Here is a 13,370-nt window from a genome sequence, read left to right as displayed (position 1 = left end):
AGATAATTATGGTATTTTAGGAAAAACATTACATTTCTTATAATTAATTAACTTATCTAACTTCTTTAATCTAATCAAATTAGTTAAATGGGTCTTATATTAAGGACTGGAGGAGTAATTCAATATTTGATATAATTACTCTAACGATATTTAGTGTCGGATTCATTTTTATAAGATAAGTGGAAAAAATAAAAAAGGCAAACTAATTTTCTTTCAATAACAAATAAATTCTGATACAACCTTATTAGTTTGAGCTTTTAATATGAAAAAAATTTCAAAAAACATGCTCTGAAATTTCAAAATTTTAAATTAAGAAGGACTATAAAAATATGTTATCATTTGTTTTTCAAATGTTGTTAAGTGATATTAAAGTATAGTGAGTAAAAGTAATTTAAAATTTTAAAATTTAAAGGTATTTTTTTAAATATTTTTTCTTTTAATTTTAATATTAGGTGTCGTATTTAGATTTTAGCCACGAAGGAAGTAGCAAATTAACACGTGAGAGGGCAAACTCAATCATCTCCAAACTATCTATCATATGGTGATTTCTCTAGAAATTCAGTCATCAAAAGTTCTTGCTGTGTTGTTCAGATGAACAAGCATACGTACGGCTCGACTAATTTTTGTGAGGCACATTACTTCATTAATATTACTATTATTTGCGGAAAAACTGAGAATAATTAAGAGAAAATCATTGTGTGATTCTAATAAGGAAGGAATATAATTACCACGTAATTAGTAAATAACAAATTTCAGTGTACTAAATTAAAAGTTTCATGGTGCTCACTTAAGTTGTTCGGTGAGAATTTTGATAATTATACTCTTTTCTAAGGAGAGCATAATAATTTCTCTCAAAATTAAACCGAGCATAATGTTTTTGAGATGTAAGAGGAAAGGTGATGGACACAGCGCAGTGCGGAATGGACGAAAAGAACAAGAATAGTTAAATGAAAATAATGCGAAGCCTGCCTGCGGACTTGGTTGGAATTAACTTTACAAGGAGGGGTGAGAGGATATATGATACAGAAGATTTACTTACAAAAAAGTACAACAACATTATATTGTGCATGGATCTATGTATATCATCTGGGAAGAAGGGTCTCCTTCATTGGATCTCCTGGGGGTGGCTTGGAATTGTCAGGTGGGGATGACGATGATATAAGAATTTCCATGACGATGGTGACGAGAACCAGCAACAGTGCCGCAACTAATATGCCTTCCCGTGAGGTCAAGAAGAAGCCCGCCATGGCCATTAGCGGCCCCACAACGCAGCACCAACATATCACAACCTGTTCCATTATTCCAACCAATTCAAATCTCTCTTATCAAACTATTAATTACCATAAAATATGAAATGCCGTAATTAATTAACGATATATATGTTACCACTAAAGATATCTTAGGCCGCCCGATGTCGTGCATTTCTTGTTCGCTGAATATGCCGGTTGTGCGATATCTCTCCAGTGCGGCATCCTGACATTTTACCCAACAAATCAAAAGTACTGAAAATTGTGAGCATTGTATATAGTCCTCCACACGCATATTTGAAACCCATCCAACCACAGTGAGCAATAAATATGCATTGCTTGCTGAACCAGATCGATTGCTATATATATACCTTGCTCACAAATTGGTCCTTACACCATTGTGCAATGCCATCAGCTGTTTCTGGCAGTTCCTCCATTGAGTGACGTCTGAGTTCAACCTTCACCTATATATACAGACATGCATCAGCACTTGAATTAATTAGAAATCTCATCTGCGTTACCAAGTTTCTATCAGACCATCATCACATGTCGAATTGCAATGCCAGTGAATTCATCTCATTAATTTCGCGTCTTTGACAAGGGGACGACAAGGGTCCGCAATTGCGTCGGTTAAAAAGCAGTTTTTCCTTCCTTTATGTTTTGAAGGATTACATATATGCAGAATATATGGAGAGAGTATTTAAATAAGGACCAGGACATGTAATTAAGGATATCTTCGAGGATTTGCCAAGACTCGCAGTATGTATGCCTACCGAGCCAGAAATGCCTTGAAACATTCTCGAAAGTGTGGGTGAAGGCTGGCTTTTAGGAATCGCAAAAGTGAAATCATATATAGCTTCTATGAACGTACGCGTTCCTGCTACCGCCGACACAAAGCCCTGCCCAAAAATACATAATGCCCAATTAATCTTTCAAACAAAATCTACTCTGAAGCTTTTATATATTTATTCTAGCTGTCCCATATTTTTTGAAAAAGAATACAGTAAATTAACATTGAGTTAAAATAAATCGTGTAGGGTTTCAATCATTTAATTGTAAGATTTATACCTATTTTAGACATGTACATATGTTTTAATTTCCAAAGACAAGATACCTTTTCAAATCCAGATGTTCGAAGAAGAAAGGTGCTAAGGAAAGTCCAGAGTTGGCCCCGATATTTGACAATTAATTAACAGCTACGATATTGGTGGATCCTATAATTTATTGGCTTTATATATGCTTGAATCTCCAAAAAGTTAAAAGCTTAGGGTTTAATCTTCTATATGTGCTTGAATCACTATAAAGTTTTTCCGAGGAATAGTTTTCTATTGATACCGTTGGCCCAAAAAAAAAAAAGTTCTATTAACCAGATCGCTTAATTCACCTTAGTACGAGGGACCAAAACATTTCTAGGAATAGGCAACCCTTTGGAAACCGCAAACTCTTGCGCTGAGAGAAGCTTTGACTCTGTAAAGCGAGTTCCTTCCACAAAAAGAGCCAACCACAAGGGCATGGGAAAATCCTCCAGCTGCTCAAAACTTGACTGCTCATAAAAATATTGTCACTATATATGTATTTATATATATCAATGAGACATCAAGAGAAAATTGAGTCAAATTCTTGGTTTAATTATCCCATTTGGGACAACACAAACAGAGATACCTTCAATGTTGCTTCATCCTTATCCCATCTTCTCTCCAGAAAGACATAGTCATTAAACCACATTGACCAACCTATGACCTGCATGAAGACGCACCCCGAATGTAGTGAGATCAATAAAGCTAATTAAAATTTCAATTCATCATTGTAAGTATGACGCTGGCTGAAAGAGAAATTCGCGCTCGCGCAAAGAGACTGCAGGCAGAGAGGAATAGGGATATAAAAAAACTCACTGGAAGGTATTTCAATTCTCTCTTCAACATAGCAACAGTACTACCAAGGCAACCAGTTCGCTGCCACAAGTTAGAAAGGTGCAATACAAGAGATAATCAAACTACTGTGAATCAAATATAAGGACTTAATTTAAACTCAACTTTACCCTTTTAATCTAGGTTTAATTAATTAATGGCAACTGCAGTTATACAATAAAAATTGAAAAAAGACTTCTGCATACTGGAATAAATATACAGACAATATGCACCTGAGCTAAGACCCATCCAACAAGCCAATCAATATCACTCCTGTGGTTGCAGATAAGAAGGGCATTCTCTTTACCTAAAATTTCAAGATTGTTATTTTATGAGATCTCTTCTCTGGTTCATATGTATGCATGCATGCATGTAGTTAACTTTATAATCACGAATGGATCGTCTAAGTACCCATCAGTTGATTGTAGGTTTCTGAATCTGTGTGCAGCTCAACCTGCAAGAAAGATCGGATTCAACCAGTTACACAACAGGATGAAAATTAACCTAATTTATACCTAAAATCATTAGCATCTCAAGTCAAGAAATAACTGCAAGAAAGGCCTCAACAGTGATGACGACTTGATTCTTCCCGCATATGTACATTGACTTTGAAATGGGGGTTAACATTCATGTGTATGTGCACGTGTGTGTCTGCATCCGCCAAGCATTACCTCTCCCTTCCTTTAATTTCTGAGTTAATATATATTTTCTCACTCGCATAAGTTTATAAATCCGAAATTCAATCCCTCGTCCTCATCATTTTCTCGAATGAACCGCGGTACCAGTTACATTGTCTCCTTTATCATTTTCCTGTTATTTTAGTATTTTCAATAAGCAGGTAATTATAAAGGCAAATTAACACGAAGGACTAATTAAATACGAATAAAAGATGGAGTAATCAGGATACCTTGATGCCTGCCCACCAATCAAAGAGCCATACGACCTCCAACCATAATGATTCGACGAGTAATTTGTTAATTATTCTGTACCAATTCTTTGCTAACGGACGAACAAGGACAAAAAGAATCGCCTGCGAGATCACAGTACTATAATAATAATAAGCGAAGTGATCAAGTGATGTCGAATAGAAATGATCTCAAGGAACGGTGTTCTTGTGAAAATGCATATATATTGACGTTACATTCTGATGGGACTCATTTTACTCTGGTGCTATATTCTCATGCACATATTTCCGTTTCATAGTTGTCGTTGAATTAGCTTGCATTCGAGAACCCAATGAAAGTAAAAATCGACGGAAACGAATGACTGGGGATTGCGTAAAACTCATTGAAGATGAGCTGCCAGAAAAATCTAATAGTGACATAATTGAACAAATGGAATGCAAGGGATATGGATGGGCTCACGGGTTACCTGGGTTAGATTAACGAGGAGACCCGAGCAAATGAAAAGAATGCCTACGGGAAGAACAACGAGAGCAGCAGGGATCGCCATGGCTTCAGCATCCGTTTAGAAAATACGAGGGAAAGAGAGAATAGATACGAGAGAGTAATTTAGGATATATATTTATATATATGAGCGCTTTAAGCGGCTAATTAATGCCGCGTATTGTATTGAATAATGAATTGAATTGTTGATGAGGCCATGATTTGGTGGACAATTGATCAAACAGTAGATAACAGTTGATTTATAGGGCTCCGTGAAAATAATCCGCCAATCACAGGGCTTGCTGAATTTTTAAGTCTGGAGGACGTCAGTCATTATTTTGTCATGTGTGAGAAATTCTTTTCCTTTGTTTTTTTTTTTTGGGCCTGCGTAGAATGGATTTCTTATTTTTTATTTGAATAACGGTTTGCAGAACAGCTCATGTTGCTTTTGATTAGCCCAATACAAAAATTTACATGAGTTGGATCGACGCATGACCTTTTTTAATAGAAATTTAAATTTTCGTTTATTATATTGTGGGAGGATTAGGTTTCCTAATCCCGTCAATATATTAGGGCCGTTTTATTTTATTTTAGTTTGATTAAGTCAATCCAAATAAACCTGCCCAATGAGAGGTTTGAGGCTCACCCACTCTTCAAATTACTCTTGTAGGTTAAAAGTTAAAACAATGAATAAAAGATACATTTATATTTTATCATGTTAATTTTTCAGTCACACCATAGTTTGAATATTAGTAGCAAATTGACCTAAATATTGTCTTTTTTTTTCTCCTCACGAAGGTTTTATTGACATTTAAGTATTTAATCCAGACGTGAACTCTTGTTCTCCCCATTTTATTTGATTTGGAATGTCAGAATTGAGAGTCTTTTTAAATTTTTTTTTAATACCAAAGAAATGAGAGTCTTTTTTAGTGGCTAGATTTTTCATTTTTGTGAGTGATCCTTAAAAAAAGTATCAGAGCGTTGTTGATGGCGAGGGAAGGGGGGGGGGGGAGAACAAACAAAAGAATCGGGGACTTGCCTGGCGGATCGAAACCGCAAACCATAGCACCGTAGGATAACGAGTGCGCCACTACATCACAGTGTGGTTGGGAGATCGCCGGCGGTTTGTTTAGAGGTTTTTTACGGGGAGGGGAGAGCGGGAAGGAAAGGGAAGAGGATGGGTTAAATATGTTTGGTTCAGAAGATAAAAAGGAGGAGGAGGGAGAAATTTTTTTGTCTTTTAGTACTTTTTCCTCTACTTTTACTTATCTGGAGTTTTTCTTGAGGGAAGAGAAATTTTATATGTCATCTAACTAAATTATTCTCACTAATTATTTAATATTACAAGTTTGCCCTTTCTCATTGAAATCCCTTTTTCTCACCTTATTCTCTTTCTCAGATCTACTGCTATTCTTCTATGCTATTCTCAATTGTTTTGATCGAAAGTATTCTTTTATATTTAGAAGAAGACAAAATGATGACAAAGGGATATAAAAATAATGGTTTGAGAAGTAGCTTGTGTGTCCGAGACTAAAAACAAGTATATACAAATATTTTGCATGCGGGGATAACAATCTATTTTATTTTTTATTTTTATCGTACTTTTTAGAAGTGTAAAATTTTAACAAGCACATTCAAATTAACGAAACAATATGTTATAATTAATAAAAAGTATTACTCTTCTGATCCTAAATATAAAACTCTTATAACATAAGGATTTTATATTTAGTACCAGAGGAGTATTTAAAATGAATATAATTTTTTGTGTCACATGTAGGTATGGCGATTAATTTTTTTGAGATACATAAATTAAAAAATAATAATTCTGATTTAAATACTATAATAAAATAATAAAAAATTTTAAATAAAAAAATAAGAGTATATTTGTTATTTTATAATTAGTTCTCATTTTCCTCGCCATAACCAAACAAGAAGCATCTCTCCCCATTCTTTTTCTTTGAACCAAATAAAATCATAACCCTTTTTTTTCCTCCCTTCCCTCCCTTTCCTTCCATAACCAAACAAAGCCTAAGGTTTGTTTGGTTGGAGGGAAGGAAAGGGGAGGAGAAATGAGCCCCTCCTCTTATTTGGTTAAAAATTTTGGAGGGGAGACTCTTCTTTCTTCTCATTTTAGCTCCCCTCTAAATTGAAAATTTTTGGAGAGGAGTCAAATTTTTAGACCATTATATCCTTATAGTTTTTTAATATTCTATTTCTACCCATAAAATATATTATTATAATATTTATTTCAAATAAAAAATATATTAAAAAAATACATTATTATAGTTAAAAGTATATTATAAAAATTATTTAAATAAAAAATTATAATATTATAAAATTAATTGTTTTTTATAAATACATTATTTATTAAATATATTTTAAAGCTAGAAAAAAGGATAGCCTAAAGAGAATAAAATTTTATTTTTCTTAAAGCATATAAAATTTGTTAATTTGATTGTTTTAAATATATTATTATATTAATTAGAATACAAAATTACTGTACTGATTTTTTAATACACATATTAACATGATAAGACTGACTTTTTATTAAATTATATAATTTAAATTAAGATGTAAATTAATTTATGTAATACATCAATAAAAAATATAAACTAATATGTAAAGGTAAAATGGTAAATTGATTATTACTATCCCTCCCCTCTCTTCTTAAAATAAACAAGGGACCATTAAATATCTTTTTTTCTGTTTTTTTTTAATTAAACCAAATAATACGAAGATAAAACATTCCATCTCCTTTCTTACCCCTCCCTCGCCTCAAACCAAACAGGTTCTGAATGTTTGATGCGCGGCGTCTGCCCGCTAAAATTTTCACTCGACTCGGTGGCAAGTGATCCACCGTTGGTCCCTCGCTAGCCTAGGGTTGGCTCTGCTAGAGGAGGGAACAGTACAATATTTTCATCGAGTGAGCAGCTCTGTATACTGGGACGACCATGGCGACCGCTTCCCAGGGTTATCATCAACCTTCCTCGATCGAGGAAGTTCGAACTCTTTGGATTGGGGATTTGCAGTACTGGGTCGACGAAAATTACCTTAGTCACTGCTTCGCGCACACCGGAGAGGTTTGTTCTCCCCCACCCCTTCCCTTCCTCCTCCTCCTCCTCCTCAATCCTCTGCTTTTTCAGTGTCTTGGAGTTGCATAAATAATTATCAAGAAAGCCACCCTGTCTGGTGTAATATTCCATCCGTTGGTTTTTTGGAGATACCAAAAAAAATTGTTTATGGCTGAGCTAACGAGAAAGAAGGACGAAAAACACATCCTATATTGAAAATTGGAACCCAACGAGTGTAATACTGGGGAAATAATGTTGCCCTCCAGAATCATTCCTGAGCAATGCACTTCTGTTGGAAGACGACCGATTACTTCAGAGTCTTACTTTGTGGTTGTTGTTGAAGAGGGCTTTAATTCGGAGAATTGGAAACTTGGAATCTACGGATTTCATATCACCTAGTAATCACATCATTTCAAAGGATAACCATTCTTCAGGCGTTTCCCAATTTCTAATTGGGATTCGAATTTTGGAATTTCATGGCTTCATCTCCTCTCAGTGTTAACGCAAACACTAGATTAAACCGGCGCGAGATTAGCTATTTTTGACTGTCCTATCGTCCATGAAGAAATAACTTTGAAATAGGGCCGTCCTGTCTAAGTGTGCTTTCGATGAAAGCGTGATACATTAAATTTCAAATTTTTTAGCGTGTGCCATTTTGGAAAATTTGCTTCTAGAGGATGAAGAGCTTGGTAACGTCTTTACTTATCTTTGCTGTAACAGGGTGAAAAATTCTCTTATCATACATAATGTCAGTATTCAATTTAGCTGTATGTATTTTGCTGATTCCTGACAGATGAATCTTGTGTGAATTTTTTGGGGAAGATGATTTATTTGCGTGATGATGTTATACCTAGTGACAGATGTTCCGTCTTATGCATTCCTTTTATAATGGATTTGTTTATGTGGATAGATGGTAGGATGCTCATAGAAATGGATTGCTTCGCTGTAGGTAGTTTCCATAAAGATCATACGTAACAAGATAACTGGACAACCTGAGGGCTATGGATTTGTGGAGTTTGTTTCTCATGCGGCAGCAGAACGGATTCTGCAAACTTACAATGGGACACAAATGCCTGGAACAGAACAGACTTTCAGGTTGAATTGGGCATCTTTTGGTATTGGGGAGAGGCGTCCTGATGCTGGTCCTGAGCACTCAATTTTTGTGGGGGACCTAGCACCTGATGTTACAGATTATCTTCTGCAGGAGACATTCCGAGCCCATTATCCTTCAGTTAGAGGTGCTAAAGTAGTGACGGATCCTAATACGGGGCGTTCCAAGGGATATGGGTTTGTTAAGTTTTCTGACGAGACTGAAAGGAATCGTGCTATGAGTGAAATGAATGGTGTTTATTGCTCAAGTAGGCCAATGCGTATCAGTGCTGCAACCCCCAAAAAGACCACTGGTTTCCAACAGCAATATGCTGCAGCTAAAGGTGATTATTTTATTAAGTTGATACTGTTCATATACTTCCTGGGAAACAAGGATTATACTCTCCTCTCTACTATGTATATTTAAATTTTCTTAATATTGGTACACGTGTTATGTGAACATTTTACTACTTTTTAGATACAAAAGTAAGTCTTTTTCCTATGCTAGAAAATTGTGCATTGTAACTTGTATTTCTCTGAAGTCTCGAACTATCTTATAGAATTTTAGAGGACTGTTTAGAAACATTACTCTATATTGATTAGGAAATGAGAATTGCTCTTCCTTGCTTCCATTATGAATTATAAGCATGGGTCCTGTCATCCTGTTTTAATATGGCAAAAGGTATTATAGTTTTATTGGTTTTACGCACTCATAATTTAGACAGATTAAGGCATGTTTTGGTTTTAGTATGAATATCTTTGTTAAAATAAATAAAGTCATACCATTCTAATCGACAAGTCTGAGGTGTGCCCATGTATTACATTAAAGGCTTCAAGTGCTTTTAAAATATATCTGGAATTGCTGTTTTGGAAAAAGTAACTAAAGAAAGGAGAGAAACTTTTTCCCTTTACGGAGGTGAACATGTTTTGGTGCTACTGTACTGACTACTTTTAAGTCAAAGAAGAAAATTTTCTTCTTTAATTAGTCAGTGTAGATATGAGAAGAAATCTGGAAGTTGGTACTCAAGCTTTTGTACCTTGAATAATTGCTGGCTATATTGTAGAATTTTGCTATTTGAATTTATTGCTACTTAGATGAGGCACTTACACAAGGATCTCTTTGGCAGCTGTATATCCAATCCCGGCATATACTACCCCAGTAAATGCAGTTCCACCAGAATATGATATGAATAATACAACTGTAAGTCAGACCTAGAATATGTTGTAAATTTCATCCTTCTATGGTTGTCTTACCCCAGTTTGTATTGCAGATTTTTGTTGGCAATTTGGATCTTAATGTCACAGAAGAAGAACTGAAGCAAACCTTTCTGCAATTTGGGGAAATTGTATCCGTCAAGATTCAGGCTGGCAAAGGATGTGGTTTTGTTCAATTTGGGACAAGGTCTCTTATTTTCTTTCTTTCTGTTAAACGTTTGAATTCTTTATATGGTTGCATTGTAAGGATGTGGGTTTGACTTGCCCTCCCTCCCCCAAAAAAAAAAAAGGTTGTAATTTTGATATGGCATATCGTTATCCCATGTCTTGTGAGCTATTCCGTCATTCTTTCTTTTTTTAATCTTTATCATATTTAAGCTCTATTTCTTCAGTTTCTTGTTGCTTTTGTCTGTAGACCATCTGCTGAAGAATCCATTCAGAGGATGCAGGGAAAGATGATAGGTCAGCAAGTGGTTAGAATTTCTTGGGGTAGGAGCTTGACAGCTAGACAGGTGGTTGATATATATCATTATCATGAAATGTTTTAGTTTGTGCTGCTCTGGCCTGCCTGTGCTTGTAATATATCATTATTATGCACTTCGATCTTAGGAACTCCTGAATTTTCATAACTGCATATGAGGAAACCATAATTCATGCAAAGTGGGGAAAGTGTCATTATTTATGCTCTGTATGGTGACATGGTGGTTACTCCCTCTTCCCAATCACCTGGACTCTGCCAGACATTTGATTATGAGGATAATATGTGGTTTTTATTTTCACAAGAAAAACACCAAATAAGGAATGAAGACATGCGGTTATGTGGGTGGTTTTAGTTGAAGATAAGTTAACATGGATGTTAAAAACAAAGTAATATTAATACCAAATATAAAATTTATGGGGAGCTTTGTCATTTATAAGCCATGAACAATACAGCTCGCAGGCTCTGTGTAAATTTTTTTTTTTTTTCCTGTTGTTATTTTAATCTTTTCCCTCACATTTCAGTGGGATCGTACAAGTTTGGTTTTTTCCCCCTCTTTTCAATTGGCTTATGTCAACATGTTTAAATGTTAGAAAGATGAGTATAACTAATCTTTTAGGAAACTTTTTAAATAATTATTGTGCTGGGAGTAGATATCTAGTTTGACATAATATGTGAGAGTTGCAGTACCACCATGTACTTTTATATATATATGGGTAATGACACCTTTTTTTGGCCAACATATAGCGATGTTTGTTGGCTCAATAAGTTTATGTTTGAATTTTGCATTTCATTTTGTTGATGTATTTGATAAAATTTTGCCATGAAATTATGGTAGGACTTGCCTGGTGGCTGGGGAGCACAGATGGATCCGAGCCAATGGAGTGCCTACTATGGCTATGGGCAGGGGTATGAAGCCTATGCTTATGGGGCAGCTCAAGATCCTTCTTTGTACGCTTATGGTGCATATGCTGGTTATGCACAGTACCCCCAACAAGTGTGTCACCGTAAATTTACTTTACATATCAGTTTGTATGGCAGAAAATAATTTCATTAGAAGTTGCATTAACTTCTGATATTAAGCTTCTCCTGCATGTGGGTTGTTTATTCTCAGGTTGAAGGTGCTCAGGACACGGCATCTATGACGATGCTGAATATGGAACCAAGGGAGGAGTTGTATGATCCCCTGGCTATGCCTGATGTTGACAAGTATAGTTTTTTCTTTTTCACGTTCTGGAGATAGACACGTTTACATATGCTCATGTTGATTTCTGTATTTGACGTGTTTTTTGATTGCTTTACCAGGCTGAACGCTGCATATCTATCAGTACATGGAAGTGCCATCTTAGGGCGGTCCCTCTGGCAGAAAACCTCGCCCTTCACACAGGCAGCCTAGGGTCTATGTATTACCTAATCAATTCTGGGTGCCGATGTTCTAAAGTATTCGGTATCTGCTGCCGGGTAAGGATTAGTTATGTTAATACGATATGGAGGGGAACCAGATGCTTCTAGCAATGATCAGCGGTCAGATATGGAATCCGTCAATCCGTAGTGCTTCTTGTTTTCTTCTAAGCGGTTGTGCTTAACCCCCTTGATTACCTTGACTTGGACAAGTGACTGGTTATACTTGTCAATAGAACTCCTACCCCTATGGCCAACAGCAAAATCTCACCCCGTGATGCGTCTCTTGATGTCTTCTGCCAAACATTAGAGGTAATGAGAAGCCAGTATAACCTAACATGTTTCTCCAGGTCATTTGCGCTGCCATTTAGTTCTCAGTTTCTGTCCTTGGTCTGACATTCTGTTTTCTTCCCCTCATTCAACAATATTCTTGAGTACAACTAATATTGATTAGTGTGCAATATAACTATGAGAATGGAATATGTTATCTTCTTCACGAGTGGAATCGTCACGTATTCTACATGTATCGAATCGCTGTATTGCCAATTATGGTGCTGAAGTTCCATGTGTCCGCCAGCAAAACTTATGACCCTTGTTTCTCTTCTTGTTTTGGAAAACACAAGAAATAAAAAAGTGTTTAATAATTTATTTTTAGTTGGCATTTTTTTTTAAAAAAAAACACTTTTTAAAAACGAAAAAACCAAAACATTTTTTAGAATTTTTTTATTTTAAAAAATCAGAGAAATCTTTTATCGTTCACCATCTGCTATGTGCTTTTTTTTATTTTAGTTTTAAATGTGATTGTTTAAAATAATAATGTAAACATTTTTTTATTCCCAAATCTTGATTTAGAAAACAATTTTATGGATTTGTTTTGGGGGAAAAAACAATAAACAAAAACAAATGATCTAAACATTTTTTTTAGCTTTTGATTCCGTCGCTACCATTCATTTGTGCACTCCGTGCGCTTGAACATAACGCTGATTAAGCTTAATGTTCCTTATTTTACGAATTACTACCTCCGGTCTTAATTATAAGACCCAGTTGACTTATTTGAGGAGATTAAGGAAGCAAGTTAAGTTAGTTATTTGTAATAAATAAGTGTTATCATTCCTAAAATATCCTTATTAATTAAGTGTATTGGCTAGAACTATTATTATTAGAAGGACTATCTTGAAAAAAAATGTATAAATATGAGAGACAAAATGGATTGGGGTTTATAATTAGGACCAAACAAAAAGTCAAACGGGATCTTATATTAAGGACTGGAGGTAGTATTATAATTTACTTTGTCAACGTAGAACGCCGTCCCCTCTTGGACATTGGTTAATTGTACCATAAATGGAAGCAGACCAGTTGCCCGCGCTGGAATTGCACTTAACCCCCTCTGCATGGTGCAAAAGAGCATATAATTAAGATTGGGATCTTAATTGAAACCACCCATATAAGCATGTTTTACATAGAGTACGACAATTTTTTTTACACATCTATCTTATATTTTATAAATTACGATTTATATGAAACATGTTTATGAGCTTATATTCAATCATTACAATTTATATGAAACGCGTTTAAGT

At 35.2% G+C, this 13,370-nt stretch overlaps 2 protein-coding genes across 2 annotated transcripts; one reads left to right on the top strand and one right to left on the bottom strand.

The window, feature by feature from the left end:
• Positions 1-1,009: 1,009 nt before the first annotated feature.
• Positions 1,010-4,606, bottom strand: LOC114716289 (1-acyl-sn-glycerol-3-phosphate acyltransferase 3-like). Its single transcript, XM_028901276.1, has 11 exons — positions 4,526-4,606; positions 4,062-4,184; positions 3,566-3,608; positions 3,388-3,461; positions 3,140-3,199; positions 2,910-2,987; positions 2,632-2,790; positions 2,021-2,146; positions 1,619-1,711; positions 1,387-1,473; positions 1,010-1,289 (listed from the first exon to the last, which is right to left on the bottom strand). The coding sequence occupies exons 1-11, from the start codon at positions 4,604-4,606 to the stop codon at positions 1,083-1,085; spliced, it is 1,131 nt and encodes a 376-aa protein (XP_028757109.1). The 3' UTR covers positions 1,010-1,082.
• Positions 4,607-7,330: 2,724 nt separating this feature from the next.
• LOC114716325 (polyadenylate-binding protein RBP47B') lies at positions 7,331-12,319 on the top strand. Its single transcript, XM_028901315.1, has 8 exons — positions 7,331-7,619; positions 8,560-9,043; positions 9,827-9,900; positions 9,971-10,101; positions 10,330-10,426; positions 11,231-11,389; positions 11,507-11,601; positions 11,698-12,319. The coding sequence occupies exons 1-8, from the start codon at positions 7,491-7,493 to the stop codon at positions 11,786-11,788; spliced, it is 1,260 nt and encodes a 419-aa protein (XP_028757148.1). The 5' UTR covers positions 7,331-7,490; the 3' UTR covers positions 11,789-12,319.
• The last annotated feature ends 1,051 nt before the right edge of the window (positions 12,320-13,370 follow it).

The sequence above is a fragment of the Neltuma alba genome, unplaced genomic scaffold (assembly GCF_004799145.2).
Source record: "Neltuma alba isolate B1F8T4 unplaced genomic scaffold, ASM479914v2 tig00011650_pilon, whole genome shotgun sequence".
Lineage (NCBI taxonomy): Eukaryota > Viridiplantae > Streptophyta > Magnoliopsida > Fabales > Fabaceae > Neltuma > Neltuma alba.
This window is presented reverse-complemented; position numbering and strand designations above follow the sequence as displayed.